Source organism: Opisthocomus hoazin, chromosome 1 (genome assembly GCF_030867145.1).
Source record: "Opisthocomus hoazin isolate bOpiHoa1 chromosome 1, bOpiHoa1.hap1, whole genome shotgun sequence".
Classification (NCBI taxonomy): Eukaryota; Metazoa; Chordata; class Aves; order Opisthocomiformes; family Opisthocomidae; genus Opisthocomus; species Opisthocomus hoazin.
The window spans coordinates 38,312,092-38,339,457 of NC_134414.1; the positions used below are offsets into that span (position 1 = coordinate 38,312,092).

At 39.9% G+C, this 27,366-nt stretch overlaps 1 protein-coding gene across 1 annotated transcript in view; it reads left to right on the forward strand.

Annotated features, from left to right (window-relative positions):
- Window positions 1–27,366, forward strand: part of SUGT1 (SGT1 assembly cochaperone of MIS12 kinetochore complex) — a 28,195-nt gene continuing 829 nt past the window's right edge. The window contains exons 1-12 of the mRNA XM_075422672.1: window positions 1–103; window positions 203–248; window positions 4,445–4,535; window positions 5,241–5,310; window positions 5,663–5,733; window positions 10,576–10,629; window positions 12,200–12,216; window positions 13,253–13,287; window positions 13,894–13,990; window positions 15,045–15,152; window positions 25,902–25,992; window positions 26,843–27,024. Of these exons, the coding sequence (XP_075278787.1) occupies window positions 75–103; window positions 203–248; window positions 4,445–4,535; window positions 5,241–5,310; window positions 5,663–5,733; window positions 10,576–10,629; window positions 12,200–12,216; window positions 13,253–13,287; window positions 13,894–13,990; window positions 15,045–15,152; window positions 25,902–25,992; window positions 26,843–27,024 (891 nt within the window). The 5' untranslated portion in view covers window positions 1–74. The remainder of the gene's footprint in view (window positions 104–202; window positions 249–4,444; window positions 4,536–5,240; window positions 5,311–5,662; window positions 5,734–10,575; window positions 10,630–12,199; window positions 12,217–13,252; window positions 13,288–13,893; window positions 13,991–15,044; window positions 15,153–25,901; window positions 25,993–26,842; window positions 27,025–27,366) is intronic.

A 27,366-nucleotide genomic window follows, 5' to 3' on the forward strand; every position in this document is an offset into this window, starting at 1 on the left:
CGCGGCTGCGGCCTGGGGGATCGTGGTGCGGGCGCCTCGGCGGCTCCAGAAGTTTCCCGGGGGCGGCGGGCGGGATGGCGGCGGCGGGAGCGGCTCCTCCGCGGTGAGCTTCCCCCCCTCCCGGCCCCTGCCTCGGCGCCGCGTCCGTCCGCCCGCCCGCCCGCCCGCCTCGTCTGCTCACGCCGCTGTGTTTCCTCGGCAGGTTCTCGGACGGGGACGTCGACCGGGACCCGGGGGTGGCGGCGCAGGTGAGGGCCGGGGGCGGCGGGCCTGGCCTCTCGGGCCTGTGGGGTTTGCCGGCCTGCCGAGCCGGGGGTGCGGGGGGCGAGGAGAAGACCCGAGGCGGGGGACTTGCGGGGTCTCCCCTGGAGGCCTCTCCCGGGTGAGGTCTGGGCGCAGGAGAGTTCGGCGCGGTCCTGTCAGGAGACTTGTGCTACCTGTGGCGGGGGGAACCCCGGCCAAGCCAACTTTCCCTTCCCCGTGGGTAGGTGGTAGTTCAAATAGTTGAATCAATTGCGATTTGTGGCTAAAAAAAGCCACAGGCTTTATCGGAGAAATGTGTTAAACCTTTATTAGTTTTTATTCTGTTTTAGTAACAGTCTGCATGTGCACAAGTGCAGTCAGTGGAGCTGCTGTTTGCTATATGAGGACTACTTCTGTGTTTGTGTCTTTGAGGGTAATATTACCTGGTCTTTCAACTAAAGGAAGTGTTGAGGAAAATATTCCAGCCTGCTTAGGGATCTCTGGAAGTGGCAGGCAGAATCAACACAAGGAGTCTCTTTGGTCATATTAAGACACTGTCAATAAGCAATTTTGGTTTTGGAAGTGTCTTGTAATATTACTTTTTGTTTTTATTTACATTCATATTTCAATAATGAAATAAAATTTCATGTTTGTGTTTATTCCCTCCCCCAGGTGTTTTCAGTAATTGATTCCTGCATCCCTAGTTAAGTTTTCCAGTATCTAGAAACACATGCAATCATTTCTGCGCACTCTGAAGAGTTTCAGTTCAAGGAGTTAAGCATCATTTTTTTAAAACAGCCTTCTTTCTGTTGTTGCTTTTTAAATGCAGCATTATTCGTACTCCTGCTGATTTTCATTTCATCTTAACATAACAAATGAATTTTTTACAGTGAGAACAATCATTCATTCGAACAGGCTCCCCAGGGACGTGTTAGAATCCTCATCACTGGAGGTTTTCAAGACACAACTGGGAAGAGTGCTAGATAACCTCATCTGGGCTCCCTTTCCTATGAAAGGTTGGACCAGATGATCTTTTGAGGTTCCTTCCAACCTGGCCTTTTTTATTATTTTACCTGTTGACATGTATTAATGTGCTTTCAAAAGTTATTGTTATTTAAAACAGAGTTAATGAGAAGACAGAATGGCAGGGTGGATAAGTATTTGGTATGCTTTGAAGGGGAGAGGATGTAAATGGTTAGCCCTGCTTGAATAGAGTAGGTGGCATAAAATGATGCTGAATTGTCTTTCCATAAAGAAAATGGTGAGGCTAAATCTTACAGACTTTGGGGGTTTATGCTGTAGCTTGTATAAGTTTTTCTGAGGATAAATGACATTTAAAAAGCAATTTGCAAATGTATTTGGTGTAGTAAAACCAATTTATGATCTAAAACAAAAGTAAGTTTCCCAGTGTGGGGAAAAAAAAGCCCCAACCGACAAACGAACCAACAAAACCCCAACACCAGAAGGCCTTTGGAAGTATTGGAGAATTGTATCGCAATACACGTTTGGGTTGTTTTCTGTATTAACTTAGTTGCTTTGCTTTTCTAGTTTGTGTTTCGGTTCTCTGTACATTCAGTGCTTCAAAATAATGTGTAACATACTCTGTAGGCATTATTTAATATCTGATGCAGTAATAATAGTGTCACTTTTGTAGGCTTTTTTAAAAGTACTGAATTGAGTAGGCAGACTGTGCTCGATGATCTCTGAACTGCGAAGTCCCATAGCGCAGTGTAGCATTTTGCTGACTTAGAAGCTTAAGCTACAGGTAGCGCACCACGTTTGCACGATCTTAGGTGTGGTATTTTAGCTCATGTACTTAATATTTCTAGTCTGAGACACAGTGCCCTGTAGAAGGTGCTCTCTAATGTTTCCACACCTGACTAGGCTGTGTCCAGTTGGCGTGGCATTTCTGCACCGCGTGCCCAGGACTTTTGATTCCTTTAAATGCTGGAGAGCATGCTTCGGCTTTCTGCGCCTGGATCCGATACAGCTGAAAGGTCATCATCCATCTTTAAATATCATCTGAATGATAAAGCTGTGAACTTTTGAATGACTTTTTTAATCATTTTAAGTTGAAAAAATAGTTTACTGTGTGGAATGAGGATGTTTTCTGTTTGCTTTTATTTATAAAATGCTCTGCAGTGTGGGTCTTGATGATTTAGTAGAGAAGGAGAACTGTGTGGTAAAACTGTAACTGATGAAAGAAACATTGATTGGCTTTGTTTCAGTGAAGTGTTTTGCCAGATGAGACACAGGGCTGGTGACCCTCTTAAATTCAGGCATGAGTGATTCAGGAGACCAAAAGCACCTTTAATTCATGCAAGCTCTTTTCACTAGCATTGGAGGGACTTGAAAGGTCCCAGTGCATTTAGAAACAGGTTTGCAACTTGGATGCATGGTAAGGGCTTTTGGAGTAAAAATATGTAGAATACTTGAGTGTCTGTGGGGACAAGATCTAAGCTTGTTCTAAGCAACTGTTGCTGATGTCCCTAATCTGGAGTTCCTGGTGCTGGCAGAGTGTTTCCCAGCTGCCACTTGGCTGTCTTCTCAAATAGCTGTGTTACAGGAGTAACTTCTTTTTGTGGTGTGTGTATCTGAATGCAATGAGACAACTTACTGACAAAAAGCCAGTGAAGAGATGAGTTTCACGCTGTTCGATGCTTAGGTTTGGTTTTTCTTGCGTTCTTGGGGTGAGGGCTAGTTCTGTGGAGAAATCCATTACTCTTGTGTGCTGGTTCTAATCAGTGCTTCTGTCATCAGCATAAATCACAGGAAATAATGTTTGGAGTGAGAGGTGATCTGTTACAGAACTGACTCTGCTTGTGAAGTGCCTGTAATGTTCAGTGTCAGAGTCACACCCCGCTTGGTTTTGAGGCTCAGAAGCTGTACTTCACCTCTCAGCAGAAGGTGCACCTGTTTTAATGTATGCGTTACCTCATGTCTGTCCTGTGTGGAGTACCTATAGCCATGATTATTTCTGTAATGACTGGTTGTGCATGGCTTTAAATCTTAAGAGGGCATCTGTACGGTTTGATCAAGTGTTGCTTGTTACAATCATCTACTACCTGCCGCTTTCTTTAGAGACCCCAGATGTTTTAGAAATGCTATACCTATTTGTATCTTATACTGATAAGAACTCATGCTACTGCTAAAAGAAGCTGTTGTGGCCACTTAACTCCTAGTTGGCTGAAGTATCTTATGTGACAGCTGTGAAACAGAGCAAGGTACTGATCTGAACTAAAACTGAGGCAGGTCCTTCTGCTCTTTTTCTCTGGCTTGGTGGGACAGTGTTTTGGCAGCTGTACTGTACTAACATTCATGCAGTTTTGAAGCCTATATCTTAGCCACCCTCATGCTTGCTAAACTCTGAGTAGGAATCCAGTCAGCTTGTCAGATGGAGTTACTGTACTTAGCGATGTACTGCAGTGGCGTTGGAAGACCTGCTGTCTTCTAGCAAAGAGAAGAACTTACCTCATTAGTAAGGGTTGAATTGGAGGTGGTCTTTCCAGGTGTGTGCACTGAGGCATCATGATTTAATTCGGTTGTGCAAAAGTCATAAACTTTTCTCATAGCAAGCATAATGTAATGATTTCAATCTGTATACCCAGTGATTCCCCTTACAAGGGACTACTTTATGCTTTTTTCCGTTGTGCAACAGTATTTCCTGTGAGCACTGTGCTCCGTAGGTCTTTTGTTCTCCTGCCTTTGGGCTCAGCTTAAATCAGAGCAACCACCTATGCTCAGTAATATCGTGTAATGTGGTATTACATCACGTGTTACAATGCTTTGATCATGTTATCCTTGCACACGTGTTTTGGCGTACTGCATGTTAACTTCCAAATTCCTAATGCTGCAGTGCTTCCTTGGATCTGGCAGACCTGCGTGCAAATATTCTGAGAACTGTAGGAAGGCCTTTGGAATATAGACAATCGCCTGTGCATCAGACTTGATGTTTAAGGCATTTGAAAATCCTGTTTCCTTCTCGGTAAGAAACAGGCCCCTTGAATTTGATGTAAATGGCAGGTTCCTTGTACTTCGAGCTCTGATGTTTAAGCTTTGTGGATTTGAACTGAGGGACAGTTAAGCAGTCATGCCAGTTAGGATGTTTTCTTCTGAAACGTCTCCTAGCTGACAGAGTTTGGTACTGTATTTTTGTGGGGACTTCCGAGGTGCCATTTCATGGTTTTTTGTGTCTTTACAGGAACTGACAACAGCTTTGGAAAAGAATCCTGATGATGCCGAATATTATTGTCAACGAGCTTATGCTCATATTCTTCTGCAGAAATATGCTGGTAACATCTTCAGACAACACTGAGAATCCTCTTCCAAGTGTATTATAACACGTTCTTCACAGAAGATATTTTAAATCTGAAGCCAAATATAGTAATAAGAGAAAGCGTTATCTGTAATTTAAAATGCCTCTTTTACAGTTAGTGCATAATTTTATAGTTGTCTTTGATTGTTTTGTTTCTGCAAAACTTCCAATGAATTGTGTACTCTGCAGTCCCAGCTTTCTGTTTGATTTTAGTCGAGTATTATCTTGGCAGCTTTTTTTAAAGTTGCTTCTTAGGCAGATTTTAAGATTTGTGTTGTAAGCACCTTCCATCCTTATGTTTTTGGTAGACACGGAATCCTCTTGTGGTAGGAACGTGATAACTGAATAATGCCTGGGAAAAAGATTAACTGAATAGCTTAAGATTCAGTGTGTTTTTTTCTTTCCAGTAAAAAACCCAAACAAACAGATTCACACTTCAGATCTAAGGAGAGAATTTGATTAAGTAAAAGTCATGCTGCTTCTTACATAGAGCTCTGCAGCTGAGTGAAAGGTTCATCCATAGCGGTTGTGGCTAGATTTAACTCAAACGGTGTGATTTATGTGCCAGCTAAGAAAGCTAACATAATACACCTTAAGAAATTTTCATTACTAGAGGACTCACAGTTCGTTGCTTTATATAACATATTATTATGTTCCCCACCTTTAAACTGACTTCCTACAGATGCGGTTGCAGATGCAAAGAAGTCCCTAGAACTCAACCCCAATAACGCTGTAGCCCTGCTTAGAAAAGGGTATGTATCATATATTATGCTTTGTGAATATGGTGATAATCCGTAGGGCAATGCTAGTATTTGGATTGTGGCTCTATACAGGCTTTTTGCAACACCATGAATGAATAAATTTAATGCCATACTGCTTGTAACCCATCCATGGTAAAGCGGTGGTTACAAGAAGCATTTGAGTTTGGGGTGATTATCTTAACGTTCTAGCCATTTCAAAAACACTTCTCTTGGGCAGTTAAAATTCTTACCTGTGTGATTTTAACCAATATAGTGTGTAAACTAAGGATGATGTGATCTTCAGAATGTGGATTAGATTGAGAAGTAGTTACTATTTTCTTGTGTTTTTCTTTGTTTGTGTCAGGTTAGGTGAATATCATATGAAAAACTATCCATCTGCATTAGAGTCTTTCAGAGAGGGACAGAGGTTGGACAGTAAGTATTAAAATTTCTTGTGTACACAGTATGCCTTTGCTATTGAGCAAAAATTTTTTTGATGTGATGTCTTAGTGAAATTGAAGACCAAGGCTGCTCTTTTTTTTGTTTGTTTGTTTTTAAAGACTGGTGAGTTAGGTGTTTGACTTGAGATGTCTGGCTTTTGAAAAGGTTTGTGCAGTCGCTGCATGAAAGTGTGAAACTGCTTAAAAATGCGTATCAAAATTCTTAGCAAGTAATATAGGATTGATTTCTGGCCCCACCCCCCACCTCCTTTATATAATGGGAGGGTGTTTTCCTGCCCTCTGGAGGTCCAAGGAATAAATGATTGCAATAGTGTGGCATTAAGTGTCATAGAAATGTTTCTGAACAGAACAGGTTCCTTATACATAGATGGAATTTCTTAGTTGTTAAACCATTTGATAGACCGATCTTTAGAAAGAACATGCAACTTGATGGGTATTCAAACCAACAAAGTGGATTTTTACGTTGCATTAGATATCGCTTAATTACAGAAGCATGTTTGTTATTTATCTTTTTTCTTAAGGTGCTGGCTGGATTTGCGCACATTTTAGTCTGGGGAGTATTAGATCTTTTTTTAAAATCTGAATTTTTCCTAGAAGTAGGGAAGGAATAGTTCAATGCAGAAAGCTTTGGTAGAAGACATTGGGAAGCATACAACAAAGCAATTGCAAGATACTTGTAACAGCTTTTTTTTCCATCCCATACCCCATTTAAAACAAAACCCTTTCCTCATTCCCTTCCCTCCTTCCCAACAGCAGAAGAAAATGGTAAGAAAAGCACCTTGAAAGGTTACACAGCGCGAAGTGTGCTGATGTGATAAGCATTGTCATATTCTCAGGTCTTTCTAGTATGTTTTCTTATCTGTGACAGTGCCTGGGACCTGCAGGTTTAGCAAGAATGTAATTACTTTGCCTCCCCCAAATAAGCTATCCGCTCCTCTGATCTAAAACGGGAGTTTCATGGGAGTGTGGCTGCTGCCAAGTGATTGTGCTCCCTCCCACTCTTGTGCTTGTTTAGCCTCTTCTTTCAATGCATTAAGTCTGCAGAAAAGTACTATTTTTAATGTGTTGAAATGAAGCAGTGAAGGGTCTGAGTGCTGAAGCCAGCAGAAGTGAAGCAGCAGAGCAGTGTTGGGACAGTGGCAATGGTGGTGGAAGGGTGTTGTGGTGGAGTTACGGCGACTGTTAGTTATCAGCTCAGGCTGCTCTGGAATAGGAGTTAAAATGTAAGAAATTTCCTAGAGTTCTCTCACTTGTGGTAGTTTGAATAACTAAGTAGTCTCCGCTAGCTTGTACACTAGAAAGACAAATGTGTCTTTGCGATCTAGCCAAGTTCTCTGTTTAGTATCTTCCCGTGAAAGGAAGTGATTCTTCCAGTGACTTCTGTAGCTTTCCTTACTTGATAGGTAACTCTTCATACATCTCCAAGCTCATCGCTACTGAATTTAATTGAATGATTAATCTGTATTTTTTCATATTCTTGCCCCTCCCTAAGCAAGCACTATCAGTTTGAGGCTTTTCATGTGCGTGGAATTTGTCGCCTTTCTAGTTTGTCAGCTGGAGTTGTTTGAAATATAGATTATATGCAAAATCTCTTCAGGCCAGAGCACTGTGGTTTTTTCATTCTGTTTAACCTCACATCCTACTTATGTTGTAGGGTGCAACAACACACAGAGCCACAGGTATCTTTTTAGAGAAGTCGGTGAATACCAGGACCCTCTTAGCTAATTCACAATCCCTGCAGTACAACATGACCGTTTTCTGTGTTGAATTGCTTGACTTCTACCTGTTTGAATTTAATTTGCCATTGTTTTGCTGCTTACCTAGTTGAAGAGTTTCTGAAGCTTCCCAGTCCTTCCTGATTACTATCTCATCTGAAAATTGCTTCCACTGTGCTTCCCATGTCTCATTACAAAATTCTGTGACCTACTGTGAGATGAGGAATCTCCTGAAGGCCTTTTTAAAAATACAGGTTTTTTTAGTTGTTTCTCTTACATATATTACCTAATTTGCTGGCAAGGTTATGTCAGTAACAGAATTTGCCTTTGCACTTCAGTGGAGTGTTTGATGGATCCCAGGTGAAAATTGTGAGCAGAAGCATTTTGGCAAAACAGTTAACTTCCAGTTAAATGCATTGAGTGCAGAAGGACTGAAGCACAGAGGGAAAATTTGCCACGTACCGCTAAGCAAGTGATGAAGAGAGAGGACTTTAGCTGTTGCTGCCTCAGAGAGAATTGCTGCGGTGGGGAATCCTTTGCTGGCAAGTCCAGTTTCGTTGCCGCACGAGGGTGCAGAAGTACACCGGCACATGTTTCTCTTTCCTTGCTGATGTAAGGGCTGTTTTAAATCTTAATCTGGAATGCGAACAACCATGAGCTTCCTACTTGTGCTCATTACTGGTACGACTGGCAGGCGCAGGGTACCACAGCAAGCTTCCTATTTCCCACCTACAGCGATACCTAAATAGGACTTGACATGATGGATTGTTGAATGTGCAGCGTTTCCTTATTTTCTAAAATAACATTAGGAAGCAAGATTTCTTTCAGTCAACCATAAGACTAGGCACATGTGGATTTTTGGAGTTCATTGATTTGCCTTAGATTGAAAAAGCAGTGTGATCTGTTAGTCTTCAGTGTGTTATGTGGATTTAGGACAATTATACTCCAGTTTTCTTGGCTTTTTTCTGTAAGTACCGAATGAATTTAGTAAAGGTGGAATGAGTCAACTTTTTAAGGAAATGTCTTAGTATGTACTTTTCTTGTATTGTGAGAATTAGTAGATTTTCAGTAAGTGTAGACCCAGTTAGGTTTTCTGAACTGGAAAGTTATTAGTAGAAGTTGTTGGTAAGTTCTTTGAGAGGATAATGCAATTATAGACAAAAGAATATTATTTTGTGCTCTGAAATTATAAAATGTGTTTGTATACAGGGAGAGAGGCAGTGGTTGATGAGAAGGATCTTCTAGAAAAACAGGGCAGATAACACTGGACCTTTCTTTCGACGTTTGTGTTGCATAGCAGCCTTGTCATAGGGCATAGTGAAAAAGAGAATTCCTCACCTGCTGCTGGAAGTCAGAGGCTGGATCAGTGGAGACTTGACTCAGTTTCTCATTGCGTAGACTCCTGAATCGACTTCATTTAATTTCACTTTTGATTAAGAAACTTTGTTCCTGACTGCAAAACTTGGGAGTCTTTTTAGAGTATAGGTTAGTACCTATATATTTTAAAATTCTATATTGATTTAGGTTGCAGGGGAGCTCTGGAGCTCGTCTAATTACATGCCCTGGCCAAAAGCAGTATTAACTTTGAACTTGCATGTGTTTGCTTGGGTCCTTCTGCTGTTGATTTCCAAATATCTCCAAGACTGAAGATTCCGCAACCTCTTTGGGCAACCTGCTCAAGTGCTTGACCACTCTCTTAGTAAGCAGTATTCCTCAACTAATCAGAGCTTACTTTGGAGCATCTCGAGTCCTTTGCCTCGCTTCCTTTCGCTTCTGAGGACAGTCTGCTGTCAGTCATCTGAATGTCTTAAGTATATATTAGGTAATTGAAGACAACCCTTGGATCCCCCAGCATAACACTCTGACAGTTCATTTGGAGGAATTCTATCTGAAAGTGGGGATCTTCTTTTCAGGATTTGCTAGGAATATAGAAGACTACAGTCAGTGACTGATTGTACTGTAATGTCAAGACAGCCATATTATTATTTGCACTTTTTCCTAACAACAACGGAGATGCTGTGTAGCTTAAAATTTAGATACCTTTTAAGATGACTGGTGGGGATGGCAGAAGAAAAGGGAAGAAGAAATGACTTGAGGATTGGAGTAGCAATTTGAAGACCCAAGGCACACCTTAAAATTTATGCTCTTTTTATATTCTGTTGGGGTTGGGGTGAACACTTTGTGTAACTGCAGTGGAGTCACACTTGGTGTTACAAGCATGTCTGCTGCGAGCTCCTTTGTCGGGCCTCTTAAAGCTCACTGCTGGGTAGCTGGCTGCGTGAACTCCCTCAGTGTGAATTCTCTATTGTAAAAAGATAAATAAGTTTAGTTGTTGCTAGTAGTTGGTCAGTAACGCTGCCACTTTGGTACTGTCCTGACTGTGAAAGGTTTTTCTGACAGAAGATGATTACTCTGTCATTACACTACTACCTTTTGAGCTAATTCCTGGTGAATTCGTTTGTGTCTGGGGAGCTTGCTTCCTAGGATATCAAGGTCTGACTAAACTTTCTGTGATTTTGATTCATAGAGTGGAATTGGCACCTATGTATTCCTAACACCCCTGAAACTTCAGATGTGTTTGTAAAGTTTGTGTGGAACTACCAGGAGAAAATACTTGGTGTCTGTGAAACTTAGGCAACTTTGGGTTGTCCTCAAAACAGACCATCTCTTCTGATACTTCTCTAGAGAGGAAGAATGTGACTGAGTGTTTGAAAAAGTAATTTTAATAATAGAAAAAAATGTGTAAAACTATTTACTTTCCAAACAGTTATATAAAGCTTGAGCAGACCAGAAAATGAGAGCGTATTTGGGTCAGTTCAGACAAAATCTAGCGTCCTACAAATTAGTTTGAAGTTAATTAAACGTATCTGAGTTAAATAATAGAGTTTGTATAAAAATACTTAAAGCTTAACTAGAATGACAGAGGTTACAAGAAGATACTAGGAAACAATACCAATTTCAGTAAATTGCTGCGAGTTTGGGATGAATTTGTTCCAGTTGGTAGTTGTGAGGAATTGTTCTTTGTGATACATGTAGGAATTGTTCTTTGATACGTGTAGTGCTTCAAGAGTTTTAATGTTACTGTGTTTGATCTCCTCTAGATGTAGAGGATACCTTTACTATTTGGATTAAAAGATGTGAGGAAACCCTAAACGGTAAGGGAAACCACATTTACTTGATAAGGGATTTGATATGCCTTGTGCTTTGAAGCTGTGTCATGTTTTTCACAGATCTACAGCTTATCTCTTACTTAGAACAGAAGAAATTTTTGTTTAAAAAGGTCACTTTTTCCGATCTTTTGTTTCTCTGGGTGTACATCTGAACACGTCTATACTTCATATTTAGAGGAATATTAATGTTGGGGTTTTAATGTAATAGTTAGCTGTGCCAGAGGAGCACCTATTTAAAGTTCAGACAATCATAATTAACTCGCTTTCATATACCGCTGCTGGCTAATTTTGCCTGTGGAAGCATGTCCCAACTTGCTTTGTGAAAACAGCATTAAAATCAGTTTTCATGTCTTGCAGAATGTGAAGTTGGAAAGCGAGGTGGAAATTTGGGGATTTTACTCTTGATTCCATGTGGAGAGTGCCTTGGTCAGGTGCTCATTGCCACTCTGGTGTCTTACCTGTGGGAGTCGGTGCGAGTGTAGCTTCCTTTCACACCCTCCTACACCCTGACACCCCCTGCAATGAACTCGTCCACCATGCTGAAACGGCTGGTGGGTTTTAATGAGATATGACACAATAACTGATGTAGTGTTCTTCCTTCACTTGTTGTGACTTCCTCCCTTTCTATGGTGTGTTCTGGAGAATGGGGCAGCAGAAATAATGCAAGTACGTGTCAATCTGTTGACTAAAAACCAAGTAGAGGAGAACCTTTTTGTGTTGTATAGGAGTGAACAAATTTCTGCTTCATGATACACTTCTTCCACGTTCATTTTTATATGGAGAAATTAGATAAGTGATAGGCACACATGGTCGTATTTGCAAAGTTATCTTGGTGACAATGTTTTCTACTGTCTCAAGGAAAGAGGTTATAATACACATTTTTCTCTAATGTCATAATTACTTTTTTGCAGTGTTTTGTCTGGTTCAACTCGGTTTTCCTGTTTTATCTTGAATATTCATATTGCTCACTGTCTTTTCTTTTTTGAGCCATTTTCGTAATTCTCTGATACTCTATGGGGGGGAGGGGGAGAGGAAGGAAAAAACAATCCCCCCAAAAACAACCCCAAAACCTGTGATTTCCAAATTGCAACTTAAAATTCTTTTTTATTATTCTTTATCTCTTTTTAGCAGTATGCCTAATAAAGAAGCAAAGGGAAAGTTTGTCTCATTTCAGATTAAGTATCTTGAAAAATTTCAGGAAAAAATATTTAAAGAGGAAATACTCAGCCATAGTTTAGATCCAAATATTACAGTGTATTTAAGGTCATATAAGTGAATTTCTATGCCAGATTTCCATCTCATTCCCCAGCTGTGTTTGCCTAGCATGAGATACAGATTTGATGAAAACTTTGTGCTGTTCCTACGGGTGGATGATAAACCTAGTACAGACTCGAGGGAAGTGATTTTTTTAAGACTTTGTTTGCCGCGCTGTTGCTTTCGTTAAAAAAGGCCTGTATGCAGAAGTCAGAAGTAACTGAAGAAAGCGAGAATACCTGTATGCCTTGTAAGTTCAATGTGCCTTTTTTCTGAAAGCACAACTTTTTTCTTTCTACAGCATCACAGACAGAAGTGGTAAGATCTTTCACTTAATGTGTTTACTGTTTCACTTTCTTTGTTAAACAGAGCATACTTCTAGGCTTTACTGGCTTCCTACAACTTTGAGGCTTTAAAAATTATCTTTTCTGTTGCATGCAGTTCTAAGGGATTTAACTTTTCTTTTAAACATATATTCTTTTATTTGAGACCAAGGTTGCAAAACTTGAACCCAGAAAACACTTAGCAATGTCATACAAATCTGGCAATTACTGTGCACGCATTAAAATAAATTTTAACTTTGTTGCTTGCAGTCTGTGGCCTAATTCTACAAAATAACGAGCTCATCTTGTGAATGCTAACTTGTGAATGCTGACTGCTGGGAAGTAACTTTTTTTTTGCCCCCGTGGCTTGCAGGTGGTTTGTGCAGACTTTATGCTGCTATAACTCATTCAGCTTTCAGATTCTTTTTTTTTTAATTTGGAAATCTTCAGAAGAAATGTTGAAATTACTCCAAAAAATTTCTTTTTTTGAGGCAAAAATGGGAATTTACATTGGGTGTTCTGTTCCTTTCATAGTTACTTTCATTTTTTACATTTTAAGAATAGGCTAGAGGGGGAAGTGTACAGAAAACATGGTGGTTGCATGTCAAGACAGTTTTTACAGTTAAAAGTTTTTTTGTGTTTAACAGTTATACCCTAAGTTCTCAGATCTATTTTTGGTTTCCTTCATGACTTTTAGATTAGCAACATAGCCATTGTGTGTCTTTCAGGTATACTTCTTATCCAGGAAGAAAATGAGTTAAAGCTGAACTTACTGCTCTTCATAAAATGTCTGGCCAATGTATTCTAAGTTACAGACTGGCGTATTTAATGTAAATTGAAACTTTTTAATTCTCAATTTGGCATAAATGGCTAGGAGAACAGTGAATACCTTCACCTGCAGGTTAATGCACATACTTAAGAAAAGGGGAGCAATCAGTATGAAAATGATTTGTGTCTTTGAAAAGTACTACGTGGTGTATGTTCACTTACACTGATGTAATTTTCTTTCCCTTGGAATATGCTTCAACTAGAATACACAGCAGCAGCCTCTGCCACCAAAGATCAAGTAAGTTGACTTTTTAGCTTTACTGTGAGAATTGAAATAATTGATATGTAGCTGTTCTTTGACTTATGCCTTAGAGCAGCAAGGTAATGACTGTAGAAATTATTTTTCAGTAACTTTAGAACAAGGCAGTCTAAGCGAAACGTTTCTCAAACAGTGTCCTCGCTTTTGTTTGGACTGAATTGTACTTTCAGGAGATTACGCCTCACTGGGAGAGTAGGGGATGGAGTGAGCATTCTGGCTTCTGTTTCTAGTTCTCGGACTGAACTTAATTCAAAGACTGCCTCATTGTGCCTAGTTTAGGTAACGTCCTTGAGAGGCTTTTAAGACCCTGAACTAAAAAGTGCCATTTAATATATAGAAGGCAAACAATATTATGAATTGGTTAAGAAGGTGACCTAATTTTCATATGCTTCTTGATTAAAAATGGTTCTTTGTTCTTTAAGTACTTATCTTGTCAGTTCTGCAGCTGCTTTGTTAGAGGAATCTAATTTTGTATGTCTTCTTTCCCCCATTAAAATATACAATACGCTGTTCCAGCTTTTGGTATTGTTCAGTACATCTCTTTGCAGTCAATTTTTCTCTCCCTCTCTGTTTCTTTTTTTAAAGATATGACTGGTACCAAACAGAATCTCAAGTAATTGTGACTATAATGATCAAGAATGCACAGAAGGATGATGTCAGCGTGCAATTCTCGGAGAAAGAGGTGATTTGTATTGGTTATTGATACACATCCCTAGATTCCCTAAGATGCAGTAATTGAACCAATGAATATTACCTGCTGCAATAGCATGAAAAAAAAGATACAAGAGGTCTTGAGGGTTTGGGGTTTTTTTAACGTGCAGCTATGCTGTAGGTGTGTGTGTGCTCAATCAAGTGAACCGGGATCTATTGCCACGGCAGTGTCCATAGAATTTATACACAAGCAGTAGTGTGGTGTGCGTGCTGCAAAAGGAACATCTGTTTTTCAGCGGCCTGTTTGTTTGGAGGGGTGGGGGAAGAAGTGATCTGGACTTAAAATGTTTGAGTATACATGCATCTGGAGTTGGAATGGACAGAGGCAAGGTATTCTAAAAATAGGTGTGAACGAGTAGTATCTTGCTTTAGGACAATTACAGAAAGAGGGTGAATGTTGGTGGGTGGGTTTTTCTTGGTTTTGGCATTACTAAAATTGTTAATGGCAGCAAAATACATATTTCAAGGAAGTGCAGTAACCTCTTTATTGTAATACCGTATGCGGTACTGATGATGTTTGTGCTTAATTTAACTGAGAATGTTGACAAGTTAGGTTCTTATTCTCAACTAAATTGATAGTTTGTGAACTACCTGAAGTACTTGGTTGTTACTCTCTGCTTTAGACTAAAATTGTGTGAGCACTTGCCACATAGTTTGTGTGCATTAGGAGGGAAACTTGCAGATTGTTTTCATATTCCATTATTAATGTGTTGATACTTTGTTTGCCATATAATTCTTTCCCCAAAGAATGCAGATCAAGCTGACAAGATAATAGGCTTTTTGAGTACTTGCTGACTAAGAATTGAAATCTCCTGTTTGTTTTCTAGTGTACTTTAGAAACACCGTGTTCAGTAATGCGGTAATGTAATGGCGCAGTCTGAAATTCTGATGCCTGATGCTTTAAGTGCCCTAGTGAAGGGTCATTAATTTAATCACTTAATCTTGGTGCCAACTGACAATCCTTTACTTGGAAATGGAAAACTGCTCTCAAAGATGACCAGAGATGTGTTTTCAACTGTTAACAGGTGAATGCATCAGTGAGGCTTCCATCAGGTGAAGATTACAACTTAAAGCTTGTTCTTCTTCATTCTATAGTGCCAGAGCAAAGTACATTTAAAGTGCTTTCAACAAAGGTAGGCTTCTTAAAGTGTAAACTATTTCTTTGACTGTTGCTGATGTTGAAAATGTTTCTGCTCTATTGTCTTGTCTCTCTGCAGCAGTCATAATATCTTGCATTTGATACAGAATTGCTTTTTCTTTCTTCAGGGTGCCTTTCAGCCAGTGGGAGGCTTTCTAAACTTGTGCAAATATCAGAAATAGTAATATGATGGTGTTTACAGAAGTGCAAATCAGAGCTACATTGAGGATGCGTTTACATGTTGCTGTAGAAAGGAGACTGTGGTCTTCACTCTTACAGTTCAGGCATTAGGAAAGTATGAACATCTTTCTGCTAGACTTTTAGGAACCGGTATTGCCCTATGAAGCTTTGTTATGTTTGTGTGCCTGAGAAATAAAAGTCAGACTTTAAGGATTTCAGAGTTGAAGTAATTCTTTGCCCTTTCATGGCCTTTTCTTACTGGTAAAGGTTAGCCATGCAGTTAACTGTTCTTGGCTTTTCAAGAGGGTGCATTCCACACTGTTCCTGGAAGTAGTACTTGCTCGGAGACACTTGAAAATCGCGTGGTGTGAGAGAGAATGCTTTCGTCTCAGCATTTTGTTTCTTCTATATTGCAGGTACAGAAAAATAAGAAATTGACTGCTGTCTGGCATAGCATATACTGTTGGTATAATGTGTAGACAGACTTCGCTTTGTCCATAGAGCCAAGCCTGAACCTCTGAGGCAGGAATGTGTTGTTGATTCTTTCCTTGTATTTCAGCAGCAGTTCCGTAGAGCTTTTGGAAATACCTTTGTGTTCTTAGGTTCCATTTTACTTGTTCCCTTCTCAGAAAGGTGCCTATAATAGTTACAGAATCACAGAGTCACAGAATGGTAGGGGTTGGAAGGGACCTCTGTGGGTCATCTAGTCCAACCCTCCTGCCGAAGCAGGATCACCTACAGCAGGCTGCACAGGACCTTGTCCAGGCGGGTCTTGAATATCTCCAGAGAAGGAGACTCCACCACCTCCCTGGGCAGCCTGTTCCAGTGCTCTGTCACCCTCAGAGGGAAGAAGTTCTTCCTCATGTTCAGACGGAACTTCCTGTGCCTCAGTTTGTGCCCATTGCCCCTTGTCCTGTCACTGGACACCACTGAAAAGAGCTTGGCCCCATCCTCCTGACACCCACCCTTGAGATATTTGTAAGCATTTATTAGGTCCCCTCGCAGCCTTCTCTTCTTCAGCCTGAACAAGCCCAGCTCCCTCAGCCTCTCCTCGTAGGGGAGATGCTCCAGTCCCCTCACCATCCTAGTAGCCCTCTGCTGGACTCTCTCCAGTAGCTCTTCATCTTTCTTGAAGTGGGGAGCCCAGAACTGGACAAAGTACTCCAGATGAGGCCTCACCAGGGCAGTGTAGAGGGGAAGGAGAACCTCCTTCGACCTACTGGCCACACTCTTCTTGATGCACCCCAGGATCCCCATTGGCCTTCTTGGCAGCCAGGGCACACTGCTGGCTCATGGTTAACCTGTCATCCACCAGCACTCCCAGGTCCCTCTCCGCAGAGCTGCTCTCCAGCAGGTCCACCCCAAGCCTGTACTGGTGCATGGGGTTGTTCCTCCCCAGGTGCAGGACCCTGCACTTGCCTTTGTTGAACCTCATCAGGTTCCTCTCTGCCCAACTTTCCAGCCTATCCAGGTCACGCTGAATGGCAGCACAGCCTTCTGGTGTATCTACCACACCTCCCAGTTTGGTGTCATCAGCATACTTGCTGAGGGTACATTCTAACTCTTCATCCAGGTCGTTCTTGCATCATTTCAGGGAAGAGGGACTTCAAGATGACGTGAGAGGATTGCCACAGAAATCTGGTCTCGTGTTTTCACTCCTTGCACTAAGGAAGCTGGGCAGGTTATGTGATTGAGTCAAGTGAGCTATGGGGGATAAGCAGAGCGCTCAAAATACGTAGAAAATCTGCCAGGCCGTGAGTATTTGTATAAATTTGAGTGGAATGGGCACGGACCTCGTCAAGAGGAGTAACTGTGAGGTCCTGTTTGCCTTATGTTCCTGTCTAGCTTGCGTTATACTTCTCGTTTGTCTTGAAGCATCTGCATGCTACCGAGCACTGTTGAAATGAACTTGACTTTGTCTTTCTGGCTGCCATCTCTAGCCTGGGATATCTCTGGAATAACCTCTAGTAGTCTAGAGCCTGGTTTAGACTGAGGTGCTTCAAGTGGCATGAGAGCTTCAGTTATGTTTAGGCAGGGTCTGATTTGTAAATATTTTGCACTTGTTTCGAAATGTTACTGTTCCTGTAGAAATATGAGAGAATATTTTTGGGGTGGAATGGGGGAAGAGAGAACACAGAAGGTGTTCTAACAGCAGAAGTCAGCGCTTCAACATGTTCTTCCTCTTGCAGAAAAGAATAACGTAAGAACTTCTGTGTAGATACAGGGAAGAAATACATTTTAAATGATGCCCAAGCTAATTCCGGTTCTGACCAGCAGATGGAGTCTGGCGGAAGAAAACTTAAACGCAGGTCTACATTATGCATGCGAAGGCTTCTTTAAAGGCTTAGAATATTTTAGTTTGCAAAACATTAAGCTCTTTAACAGAATGGTTTGGCCTTAGTGTTTGAATACTAGAAATTCAGATTTCTTTTCATAAGTTTCGTGTATGTACTTCGTTCTTGTGAGCGGTACGGAAAATACGCAGGTATTACTGTGAATAATATATCTTATTAGTTAGAACTTCTCAAACCCTTTGCAAATCATATTGTATCATTTACGTAAAGTCCTTTTTGTAAGGACTTAGAAAGAAAGATATAAGCTCATTATCTTCCCAATTACATGAACTTTTTACTAAGTACTCCGAAAGAAATTGTATTTTCGTGGGATAGGAACAGATCTGTTCCTGTGGATTAATAATCTCAGATAAGAAGAACTGCATGTGTTCACGCTGTTTTATTTTGTATTGCTGCTTTGAATGTGTGAGCCATGTTGCCGTTAGCATGCGTGTAGTCTTCACTAGGCAACAAAGAGTCTGGTCTTTCTTTTTCAATTATATGAGGAATGTTTGGGCAGGTAATGTGGTGGATAGTTCAGGTTTTCCGTGAACTTCATAAAAGTAATAAATGTAATGGATAGAGAATGAAACAACAGAACTGGCAGGTAGCAGAAGAGTCCTGCTTGTTCTGGTAACTAAGAGATGCTGGAGAAGGATTACTCATTATTGCTTGAAATTCAGCATCACTTCACAAATGCAAAGGAATAAAGGTAAAGATGCACATTCAGGAGGAGAAAATAGCCTTAATTGTATTTTGCAGAATTACAGATTTGAAAATAACTGCAAAGAGCAGACAGAACTTACAAACTGTGGGTTTGGTTCTTTTCGGGAATGTTAACAGTGGTGAAAAATGCAGCTGATACCTTAACAATTGTTTCTTTCCTAGCAATGAAATAGAAATTATACCTTTCAATCAATCCATGCTGTGTCTAGCTCAGAAATACAAAGTCTCTGTTTGGAAAAGTACAGAACTAGCAAATGGTACAGAGGTACCATAGATAGATGTTTTGAGGTGTTTGAATGATTTCTGTATGAGCAGAAGTAAATTAGTGTTCATAACGTGCAGACTTTTGACTTCAAGCTGTGAGGTGGAAGAGGTAAAACCCTTAACGCCAACTCAGGAGCAGCATGTATGGATGAAGTCCAGTTCTGAGAAAAAATCTTCATATTTTTCTTTATGCATCCTACTATTGTATATTCTCTAACTGTCAGCAGTTCTGCAGATGATACAGACTGCCTTTAATAACGGCTGTATGTATTACTGCCGTGCCTGGAGCCATTTTTTTTTACCTAATTCAGAAGTTTATTTGCTATTTAATAGATATCACTACTTGCAAATTCAGCTTCAAGTTAATTATGGTTCCTGTTCTCATTTAGTTACGAATTACTGGGAATTACCCGGTGTTGTTCAGCATATAGTCGTGAGGATTCAAAGCCTCAACTTAACGTTCGTGTGAGAAAATGCAGAATATAACTGTATTGAGTCTTGAGGGAATTGCTATATATGCATAGCATTTTTTTTTTTGTACATGGACAGCATAGTTGATAGATCATAACTAGATCAATTGACGTTACCGGTTATGCTCTTCATCTGTCAAAGGTGTCTGACTATAGTAATCTGATCCAGCAAAAAATAACAGCAGCTCCGGAAAGCACCGTGTAAATTTGAGACTTGTGTCTTGCAAATGGAAGCTGATCTGGCCTTTGGATGTAGCATGACTTTGCACACAATAGGTAGGATTTTGTGTATTTTGATGGTCATCCTCAGCTGTGTTCAGGTGTCAGGTGAACTGGGGGAAAAACTGTGCCACACTGACAACTGCACCTTGCATTCAGTGTATAACAGGAGGAAGGTACACTTTAGTGGTGCTACTTGGTTTTTTTTTTACTTCTTTCCAGAAGAGGGAGCCAAAATGTAAAGGCTGGACCAAGTTTGCTGTTTGGAGGTTGCCTGTGTGCAGTTACCCTGTAGCTCGGTGTGCATAATGTCATCATGCTCCCATCATAAAGAGAAAAAGGCATGAAAACTTAAAATGAGTGACTAAATACGTTTAAGACAAAATTAGCAGATCTGTCTGTCCAGATAATATGGCAGGAAAGTAGAAATGCATAAATCGTGTAAGGATTTCAAAAATTCGGAAACAGTTTTTTGTGCAAAATCAGCCTTGCTTTCTTTTTCCTCTTCTGTTCAGTCTGTCAGTCGGTGTGTTTGGGATTCCAGGGGAATATTCTGCCATGTTCTGTTGGAAACTAGTGTAACGTGAGCAGTTTCCATAGGTCTTCTGTTGTGTCCTAGGTGATGCTCAGCGTTTTCTTCTCCTTAGACCTAGAAGAGGAGAGTGAGGATAAGTACGTGCTTTTAGCACGTGTGCTTGTGAAGGGAACTTGAGCTCGCGCTTTCTCTCTTGCTTCCCCTCTGCTCTTAATGTCTACAAATAGTCTGGGAACAATTACTGTGAGTTTTCAGTTTTTAGTGGTTTGGGCTTTTTGCAAGCCACGACTTGCAGTAGTTTAGAGCCATTTGAAAAAGTGGTAAAAAATTATTTCTTTACCCCAGAACTGTCCTTTAATTAGAGATCAAAGTTGTGCTGCAGACAGGGGAGGTGTTAGAAATCCTCAGCCTCTTTTACAGTTGACATTTGTTACTTAATAGAGGTATCTGAGGTAGAAGCACACTCTCAGCAGCTTCATGCCAAGAATATGGTAGTGTGCATCAGTGGAATGTTTCTTTTCCTCAAACCAGCATTTTGCCTTGCAAACTCTGAAATGCTCTGTGCAGCTTACTGGAAAGGCACACCGATGCCTGTTGCTAAATGTAAAGGCAAAGAGTGAAGCTGTTTCATAGACTCTTGGACTGTCCTCAGAGCCTCTATTCAGAGGCAAATGTACACAAATAGATAAACAGAGGAACAGACTGATTTTAACTGAAGTTCGTTCTTACCATTTCAGTCTGATCCTTCAAAGATGCTTTCTCTGTTTGTATATTTTCATTAAATTGCTTGCAGACACTTCAGTGTAGACTTCCTTGCTCTCATGTAGTTGTTTTCTCTGTGAGGCTTCCGTGCAGGTTCATATCTCCCAGATACATTCTTGAGTGTGTTCCGTAAATTATAAACTGATGTTGAAGATAAGAATCGGGTACTTTTCTGAAATTTCTTGCATCTTTTAGGTAGGACTAGTTGGAGCAATTTCCTGGTTAGACCATAAAGAAAAGCCTTCCCAGTGATTGGCATGATATTTCCTTGGCTCAAAATGATGTTTTTTTTGCCCTTCTTTCTGCATGTGGGTGGGTGTGGGGCAGATTTCAACTTGTTAATATTGAGAACTATATTTTAAACATGCTTATAAGTTAGTGTCTATGCTTTATATAAAATCATAAAAGAAAACTATGCATGAGGGTTTTTCTCTGTCTTGAGAGAAGATGGAATTAAAAACTGTTGGAATAGTGATGGTTTACATGGAGGATGCAGTGACAAAGAGCTTTAAGATGCCTAAATGATCTGTATTGCTAGCTCTGTCTCTAAAATTCAAAATTTTAACAAGTGGTTGCTATGCTGTATCAGTGAGGTAGAATCTTTGACCTTTTGGCACTCAGTTCTCCATAGCACATGGCTGGCAAAGAAGCTGAAGGGTGCACACTAAATCCCTTCTTTTGCAATGTATTTGCTACAGAATAAATTTATTAATTATCATTTATTTGTGATAACATTGTAGAGTTATTTTCATCTCAGTATATTTTGTTAAAAGTTATGGACCAAAGATATTGGAATTCAGAATATAAGCAATGTATTAAAAGTCTTTGAATAACTAGGATACCAAAATTATATGTGCATATGATCTTAGAGGTGTGTTTGAATAGGTCATATATTTTCAGAAGATAGTGCTGTTTTTTCCTACCCTTAACTTTAGGTAACCCAATACATGAGATGATTGCAAAATGACAACTCTCTGTCAAGGTAGTCAGTAAATAACTAAGTAGTTGATTGGAAACCCTGAATTCTCGTTTTTGTGTGTTTGATATAGCAAAACATGAGAATTTAAAGGGTGTTTTTTGATACATCCTCAAATTAATGGCTGAACTACTGCTTAAGCTTTGCAAGTTCCGATTTCCTTCATGCACTGGATTAGAGCTCGAGACGAATTTTCCAGTGATAAGTGAACTTTCCCTTAGCATGGAATGTAAAATATAAAACACAGTGGAAGTTAGGGGAAACAAACAAACAAACCAACCCTTGTAACTTGTCAGTGTATACCAGAATCTCTTTTTAGGGAGGAAGATAAAAATTCTTTCCCTTTTAGTGTTTCTCAGTTAAACTGGAAATGTCTGCCCCAGAACGTAAGTTCAAGTGAAATGTAGTTCATCAGAGGTTTGGGCTTTTTAACAGTGAGGTTCTACCTAGAAAATTAATGTTGGCTAACAGTTAAGGGGAGAAATTCTTTCTTAAAACTAGATTAAATACTCTTTCATGCCAGTCATCTGGAAGTAAGGGGTTCTTTTGTGTTCTTACACTGCCAATGAAATAGAGTAGCTTGTGAGAGTAACTCTGAGGCATCTTTTCTGATAGCTAGCACTTGGATTAAGCTGCAAACAAACTTGTCAATCTCTCATAGGTTTTAAAAAAATCAATTATTTTTAGGACTAGAAAATTGTGTGAGTAGAAACTTCTCTGTATCCTGTCACTGTGGATGGGGTTTCTTCTAGGTGATAAATCCCCCATTTGACCCTCTTGTCAGAGGGGTAGGTTTCTCTCAAGGCAGTGTTTCAAACAAGTAATGCATGAATTATTCTGTCAAAACTCCATGTTTCTTTTCCTTTTTGCTTTGCTCACTTTGAGCCCAAAATACCAGCAACTTAAAAATTACAATAGAAAGTGGATTATTTCTGCATTGGAACTTGTAATAAATCTGGAGTACTGTGTCCAGTTTGGGCTTCCCAACGCAAGAAAGACATTAACGTAGTGGAGCAAGTCCCAGTGGAGAGCTACTGAGATGGTCAGGTGGCTGCGCAGCGTGAGCTGCAAGGAGAGGCTGAGGAGTTAGACTTGTCCTTAAGTGGCATGCAAAGCATTTAATTTGCAATGAAATTTTCCTGTCTTTTATTCTAAAGTTGGCGCGAGGCACATAGGCATACGTTTTATGAAATATAAATGTTAAATCAAAGTAGCTGGCAAAGTGTTGATGTATTTCTCTTGCCCGAGTACTGAATTTTTTTCAAAGGAGAGGGAAAAAGCTAACAGTACTTGTGTGTTAGATATGACACAAACGTCCGTACTGATCTGTTACTTTTCTGTGTGATAGCTATCAGTATCTGCTTTAAAATGTTCATTAGAATGCATTTATTGCCATTTGTGCTCATAATTGGGACTCGCAAAGTTGTTTCTCCTCAGATCAAATAAAGCTCTCGAGTTAGAAATATGCGCCTTCACAAGCAGAATTTTATAGCTTTGTATTTTTGGAAAATGTGGTTGTATAATGGTATGAAGCTAATGATTGCCTTAGTTTTGCTTCTGCCTGCCACTTTGCCTAATGAGTAACTTCAGTTGAGATGGATGGAGTAGATGGGGTAGAGGTTTACTCATGTCCATACTTCTAGCTTGGCGGGGTTGAACTGGTTTAGGTCTAAGAAATCTGGATCTTACACTGGGAATTAGTGTCCAGCATTTTGTTATCCTTGGGGGTGTTTGTCACGTGGTACTGGCTTAGGGGCAGTTTCAGAGAGGAAAGTGTAAGAACTGGCAGATTAAAAAAGGAGAGGGGGATTACTGGAGCAGCAAAACTAAAGATCATCTTTTTTCTTTTGTTTTATACATGGGGATAGTACTCTCATGAATAGCGAAAGGTCTTTGTAAGGGTTCTTTGAGGAGGATGGCATTCTGAGAAGAAACAAGTCCATGTTCAGTAGCTCACATCAAGCATTATATTGCAGTAGAAGTCATTCTTGGTGTGGATCAGATGGTCTGGATTTGAGATACTGAAAGATACTGGTGGAAAGCCTAGAGCACAAGGGTAAGAGGAGATGGCGAAGGAACAAAGAAATAGAAGAGGAATTGAGGAGATCCAGGGTGGAGCGGTCTCAGTATCAAGCATTTACTCTTGCGCTTTTTCCCCAGATGGAACATATGGGGAGGATGTGCTAATAAGCAGAGTATGAAATCTTAAAATTAAGGCCTCCTCAACTTAAATGTGCAACTGAATTGATAATACAGTTTCCTCAGGTTGAGAAGAGTTATATAAGAAGCAGAGGATAGACAAGTTGTTTTAAATTAATACTCACGTTTCACTTGTAACTAATTAGTGTCTTTGTAAGTGGCTAATTAACTTAAATGTTTGACTCGAGATCCAAATCCATTGGGGGGAAAAAACCCCGCTAGTTCTGGCACTCATGGAGCTACTTGTTTCTTATATGTAGATACACGAATGCTTTTGGCTTCCTTAAGCAAATCACAGAGCATTAGATTTATGAGTCTATGCATTCAAAAATGAACTTTAAGGTTCTTGTTTCCAAAGTCTTCTTAGAAGAGTCCAGTGGAGGAAGCCTTGCTGATTTCTTTCATTTTACTGAAGACTAATTATTGGCACGGTTTGAATGCTGCTTCTGCTTCCAGCAGAAATCTCTGCGTCCTTACAGATTGTGATACGGAAGTCTGGAATACAGGCCTCATTAGGGACAGTAGGTTGAGCAACTAGAGTAATACAGTATTTTCATTTTGTTTGATTATTTTTGGTTCTGTGACTGACTTTCACTATTTTAAAAACTGATTCTTAATTTGTGACTTGTAAAGTTGCTATAAAAACACTGGAAATCCAACAGACACGGGGAGTGGGAGGTCAAATACCTGTGGGTTTTGGACTTAAAAACTTACTGAAACTCTCCCCTGCCTCGAAGGGCATTCCATGCTTCATGTCTTAAACTTTTTTTTTAGTTCTCAGTTAGTACAAGTTAGTGGTGGAAAATTAGTATTTAAACTTGTCTAGGGAAATGGTAGCTTCCCAGGGGGGGTGGGGGTGGAAGATACAGAAGCGATCATAACTGAATATTCTGATTCTTAAAATGCAGCATGGTTACAAACATGGAAGCTTTGAAACTTAAGTGAGCCGATTTCTTTATTTTTGTAAGGTATCTCCATCTGTTGCTTCACAGTGACTGATTTGAAGAATGGATTAAATAAAGTTCAACTTTCAGATCAACGTGATGCTGTGCACGGAGCTTGCTGTTTGGATCTCTAGGGTTAGCTTTTACAGTGGGGCCTTTGTTCTTGGGTCTGCAGGGATCCCCAGGTTACAGTGGCTTTAGGCAGAACTAAGCTTGCTTCTGCTGACCTGTTCACAAATAAGGAAATATAGCAAGCAGTGATTTCAGTTAATTAATAGCATCATATGACCTTTGTAAAGTGAATTTGTCGTTTGGAGTGACGCTAGACAGCCCTTGTTTTGCAGACATTGTTTTGCAACCTTGTAACCCCGTAACCAAAGGATAAGGTTAATTACGAAAAAACATTTCAATATGGTCGTCCAAAGGGATTATGTGTAGTTGTGAATAGGGCATGACATACTTCACTTAATTTTGTTTCTCCTATGATAATTGCAGCCATATCCATTTTTAATTGCCAGTTTTGTCAATGAATACTCGACAGTTTTCTCCATAGCAGTGTGTGTTCATTGAACCAAATGAATACAGTTTCTGAATTTCTCCAGAGGGAAGATCTGCATATTCCCAGGGTGTTTCTCTGGTTTGTGTACTACACATCAAATATGAATTTTTTTGGTGGATGAAATGTAAACCTAGATGAAGTTGGATTTTGCAGTCCTTCAAAAGTACTATTTAATTATTAGAGCTAACTGTCAAGAAAGGAATGCTTGAAAGGTGATGTCTTGGTGCCTGGCAGTGTAGAGACGTTGGGACTGATTCTTACTTTTAGGATACCATAATTTACAAAAAGAATCAGGTGAACAGTTAGCAAAAGTAAGTAAGTGGTACTAAACAAAAGGGTAAAGGTCTGATACAAGAGCTATGCAGCCACGCAAGAGCTTAGTTGACGTCTGACTTAAGTCACATAACTTCATCTTGTAAGGTAGGTAAATTTTGTTAAAATGCAGGCTTCTTATTAGAGATTATGGTTCTAAAAACAAATTGATTTTCTTCCTGCTACAGGATCCAACTAATTGAAGCCTATCTGGCAGAACTGTTTGCCATCTGGATTAATTTGTTCTTTGTCTTGTGTTTTGCAGGTTGAGATAAAAATGAAGAAGCCAGAGGCTGTGAGATGGGAGAAGCTGGAGGGGCAGGGAGATTCTCCTAAGTTAAAGCAATTTACACCAGGTTTGTTCTCTGAACTATTAAGTGGTTTATTCATATTAAGTTACTTGCAGTTATTAATAGTATGCTTTGTGTTAAATATTGTTAGTAGAACCATAGCTTTGTATTTACAATGAAAAGCCTAATAGTCTTGTTTTTACTGCCAAGAATTGACAGAAAAAGTCTGCAGGACATTACGAAGACTTAGGTATTAAATTTAGTCATAACTTCCATTAATCTGATGGATTGTTGAAGATATATGCTTGTCATTAATTACTCTGGACTCATCTGTTTGGCTGTCTGTTTTGGCTGCACTGTTTTGCAGTTCTGGGCGTTGTTATGCCTCTATTTCTTAAATAATAAAGTATTACTTTCTTAAGTATTCCATCTCTCTTGGAAAGTAATACTTGTGCAGTTTTCCAAGACAGATTAACAATCTATGTTTGAGAGAATTTGAGTTTCCTGATTTATTGATTTCAGATATTTTTTGAAACTTAGGTCAAACTTTCCTATGGCTCTAGGCTGCTCGCTTTTTTTTTTTCTTACTGTCAGCCAGTATCTCCTGCCTCGTTTTGACTTTAATTATTTGTGTCGCTGTTACCCAGCATTTTGTTGTTGGATAACTAAATTATGTAACTGTGTTTACTTAGAAGTAAACTTTGGCAGCTGCTGAATGTAGTCTCTGGCATTTCTGAGTTTCCTTTATTTTTGGTACTGCAACACTTACATCAGTGAGGAAGCATCTATTTGTGTTTTCAGATTCATGGTCTGTTACCGTCTCTGATTCATGATGAGGTACATGTATGTCTCTGTGTTCTCGGCTGCTCTAAAAGTCGTGAGAAAACGCTTAGTTAGCTAACACTTCTGTTTTCAGATGCCCAGCACTTATATCCGTCATCCTCTCACTATACAAGGAACTGGGACAAACTGGTAGTTGAAATCAAAGAGGAGGAGAAGAATGAGAAGTTAGAAGGAGATGCTGCTTTAAATAAACTCTTCCAGCAAATTTATTCAGATGGTACAGATGAAGTGAAACGTGCCATGAACAAATCGTTTGTAAGTCTTCACTCTCTTACTCTGAAGAAAGGTGTAACTTCTGCACGCTGACACAATTTACTACACTTTGTGGGAACCAGGAGGCTTCTAGCTACCAAGACCTTGGGCCTATAATGAATGGCAGTGGTTCTGTCGGAGACACGGGTATAACGAGGCTCGCTGAAAGCGATGATGTTGTACGCTAACGAATGTCACTCTTTAAGTCTGAGGCTGTGCTTTATCACTGGCCTCTCTGTTTCAGTCAGTGTTATCAAAGGAAATAGTTTTCTGGCTCATGTAGAGCTTGAAGAATTGCCATGAGTGAAAGGATCAAATTCCTTTTAATTGTTCACATCTGGTTCC